At 40.7% G+C, this 4,180-nt stretch overlaps 1 protein-coding gene across 1 annotated transcript; it reads right to left on the bottom strand.

Moving 5' to 3' along the window:
* Positions 1 to 1,048: 1,048 nt before the first annotated feature.
* On the bottom strand, positions 1,049 to 3,743 carry LOC145413437 (uncharacterized). The gene is made up of 3 exons (XM_080283127.1): positions 3,732 to 3,743; positions 1,538 to 1,662; positions 1,049 to 1,217 (listed from the first exon to the last, which is right to left on the bottom strand). Exons 1-3 carry the CDS (start codon positions 3,741 to 3,743, stop codon positions 1,049 to 1,051), a joined length of 306 nt encoding a protein of 101 aa, XP_080139253.1.
* Between the last annotated feature and the right edge of the window lie 437 nt (positions 3,744 to 4,180).

Genomic DNA, 4,180 nt, shown 5'->3' with positions numbered 1-4,180 from the left:
CAGGAGTGAAGGGACCCGGGACTAGGCTCTTCAGTCTCGACTTTTAAGGCAAGCCTGACCAGCTTCACCCTCCCTGAGTGGCATTGTGAGAATGATATTTCTCAGCCATTCCTTGGAAGGAAACCCTTACGGCTCCCATCCGGTTGAGACGCCTTATTTAACTAGACCACATGGCCAACGTAGTAAATAGCTTCCTGGATTACATGAAACCCTTTGGCATGTCACTCGCAGAAGGTTCGTCTTAAGGTAGTATACAATGGGTATCTCCCACCTGCCATATCACATAATTTGCCAGTTTTACAGTATACCGTCAGATGCCTTCTTACTGTATTTACAGACACATTTATTTAACAATATTCCATCATAGGTAACCTTCACTTATAAAGTCACCGTGTACTATCAGTCAATCAGTCAATCTCTTCATCTCTCTCTCAATCTATCTATCTGTCTATGTGTCTCTCTATATGAATTTATTGTTGGATACAGTACTATGATGCCAAGGAAGAACTGTATATTCTGAGTCCTGGTAAAAATGGTTTTTAAAACACAAAAACTTAGTTCACATTTTATTAGGGAAATAAATAAATAAATTATAAATCAAAGTACGATAGGGTACAATCGAGACAATCAAGAAAATACTGGCTGAGTAAGGGAAAATTGACTGGTAGACGATGAGTGGATCGAGATACGTGGTAAGCACAAGGGAAGGAGTGGTTCTTGAGCTGGGTGGGGATGGATGAGGGAGGTCAGAGGAGCCAGACCGGGAAGGAAGAAGAGTAAGGGGGAAGCAAGGATACTGAATGATTGAATCAAAAATCCCAGACGAATTACGGAGAGTTAAGGTCAAACTGCACATCACTGTCATCAAGAATTTCAGGTTTAGTTTATAGGTTTTGAGTGAGGTTCTCTTTCTTGCGGGATATCTTCGATGGACAAAGGTCTTGCTACGAGCTGGGTATTTCGCATCAACTTGACTTTGTATCTCGTCTCCCTCAGTTTTGGGTCATTAGCCATTCTCTTTTAAATGAATCCACTTCTGCTTCCATATTTATTTATCATCATCATCAGGCTCCTCGAAGGAACCAAACGCTCCCTGGTTGCCGTCAGCTCTGACCCCGGCGACTGAGGCGGGCACCACGTTGCTCTCCACCACTCGGTACCCGTCCTCGTCAGCCACGTAGCTCACGAAGTACTGATCACCCTCAGGGGAGGTCCAGCTGTCGAAAGGAAAAAGGGTATCAGCAGATGTCAGCCACAAATGCACATCATAGAAGGCGCAATTCCTACTTACAGGACTTAGTGTCCTGGGAGACCTTACCCTTCTGCATTACCTCTGCAAATACATTTACTACTCCTGTACGTTACATTTATCTTTTGTAGTATTCTTTATTATTTCCGAAATCTGAGTGACGTGCCAGAGATGAATTATTCCTCATATGAATTCTATCGTCCCCAGAGGTGTATACTATACATGATTATTTGAAATACACTGCTACCTGTCGTGACATCATTTACTTTATTTGTATTAAATGCATACGTGTAACTGCCGGTGATGACTCCATCGTCGAAATCTTGGTCGTGGTGGATGTCGTCGTCCTCAAAGCTGAAGAGGTCGTCAGGGCGGGCAGTGGCCAGGGCGGTCAGAGCCAGCAGCACCATCAGCTGGGGAAGACGAAGAGAGACACACACATGATCCACGGCCCGACACAAGGCTTCTGGTAGTACGGTATAACAGCCACCGCATATGTGTATGTAAGAGTCTTAGCATATCAACCTATTCGCCGAAAGGAATATTAAGGTAAACGAATTTTCAGGCGTCTCGTATCAAAGTAATGTGAGGCAGTTAGGTGAAATAGTGATTGAGAATGATAATGAGAACACTGGATTACTGAGAGCAGTAACGAGAGAGAGATACATACACTCGTTATTGAGTTGCACCATGTGGTACAGATCTTTGCTAAAATGGTTTTTAAAATTGTCATTGCGTCTGTAGCAAAATGTGAAATTTTTAACTGGTAAGAATAATTCTGAGATAAATGAAGAAGAACAATTTCGTTTTTATTGTTACTATCATTATTATTATTTTTTTTTTTTTACAAATAATCGCCTTACAGTTGACTGACTCTAACTGGTTTGTTTTCATCTGAAGAAACTGTATCATTCACAACTTGAATACAAAGTCATGATTGCATAAACATTGATGAAAATCTGTTATTTATAAGGATTGGGTCTCTTTGGTTATTAGTTTTATCAACCCTCCAGTCTAACTACAGCTGGTCATCAACCGGGCTACAAGGGGTTAAAGATCTTTGTCATGTAACAGTAAACGAGTTGTAATAGTGATACTTTTGGAACTCAGAGCTTTGCTTATTATGATCATCATCCAAAACCATTTTCCTCACGCAAGAAGATCATGTGAATAGTAATATTAACCATATGGGAAAGGAAGCTCAACGTGCAGTCTTCATCCTCATGTGCCTTAGGAAGTGCGAGACTGCATCACACGAGTGCTGGGGGTTGACATTATCACATTCATAGGGTGATGCAAGGATGGAAGGCGGATTCGATTTTACAATGCGCTGAAAATGCATGTATAGTTTCTTTCTTTCATCATATCCAAGTAAATATAAAGCTCTTGATACAAAGGGAACAAGCATCTAATACCTGTCATTTAGATACAGCAAGCTTGTAGGAGAACGCAAAATTTCCTCTGTCAGAGGTTCTTGTGCTCATAAGGTGCAGAGATGACCTTTTTTGTGTGTGTGTCTCGAGGTGTACGAGGTGTACATGTCAGATGCACCTTATACCGTAATAAATGATACAGCCTATATAAGTGTATGCCCATAAGAATGTAGGCTTAAGTTTTGGACTTAATTACAAAAGACTGTTGAAAGTGAATAAATACTGTATTAAGTCAACAGGAAAGCACTTGATAATAATATAGATCTTCGGTGCTGTAAACCTTCGGACAAGATCTCTTTACCCCCACGTTCAAGCATCTGAACTAAAACAGGGAGATGAACCGTAAATTCGACAGTAGCGCGTGTAAGGGCGAAGGAATGGTTGCTGCACGTTCACCATACAAAATGCAGTGCTACAGCTGCTAGGTACGAGTATAGTGGTCATTTTATCATATACATTTGCTCAGTCTTAATGATAATGCATGGAATATGGGTAAAAAATACTGTATGAAAATTATCAGGAAACGGAGCAGTGAAAGAATCATTAGTAGAACTGTTAATGCCATGGAAAGAAGTAGAGCCATATTATTGTCTCTTTCAGTCACTGAGTTATGCGAGTTCAGCTTCAAAAGGACAAAAATCTGGGTCAACTTTGGGTGAAAGGACTATAGACTTACGGCATATTTAACCATCTGAATTGAGGTAAAAGACAGTGTATGAAAATTATCAGAATATGCAACAGGTAAATAACTATGAATTCTAGACAATGTGCATCAGTGGAAGTGGTGTGCCCTTTCTACTTTAACCTGGCCCAGTTTTTCGTCTCTTTGTAGCTTATTTCAAATAGCTCAAGTGCAGATTAAGACAACGATATGGCTCTGCATTCTCTTCATAGAACTTTTTCATGGCTACAACCATATTTCACTGTTTATTTCATTTCTCAGTATTGAAGATGGAGAGATAGCAATTTTAGGCCAAGTTAAAATAAAAAGGTTTAGTGGCGAGACTAGCAACAAGGTGGCTAAATTGAGCCCTTAAGAGGTGACTCACAGAGAGCTTCATGTTGGCTGTAGGAGGTGATGTGGAGGGATGATGACCCAACCACCCGACCGCCAGCTTTTATACCACCTCCCTACACACACACACACACACACACACACACACACACACACACACTCTAATGCCTTCATATTGATCCAGTCTGCAAATCCACACTAAGGAAATGACCTATACACACTCTAATGCCTTCATATTGATCCAGTCTGCAAATCCACACTGAGGAAATTACCTATATCGAGATAAATGCATGGCTACCTTGATATACACATGTCAGATATAATGTTTTTTTTCTCTAATTTGGCCCTGATTTCATCCTATTGCAGCCTATTTCGCTTGGCTCTGTGGCAGAATGAGACAATGCTACCACTCTAAGTACTTTCCATAGCACATCTTTGTGATTAGCACCATAATCTAGTGTTAGTCTCTTCTTACAACTTTGC

Source organism: Coenobita brevimanus, chromosome 96, assembly GCF_032717465.1.
Source record: "Coenobita brevimanus isolate Jiangsu-jjx chromosome 96, ASM3271746v2, whole genome shotgun sequence".
NCBI lineage: Eukaryota > Metazoa > Arthropoda > Malacostraca > Decapoda > Coenobitidae > Coenobita > Coenobita brevimanus.
Note: the sequence above shows the minus strand (reverse complement) of the source record. Positions and strands in the feature narration are given on the sequence as shown.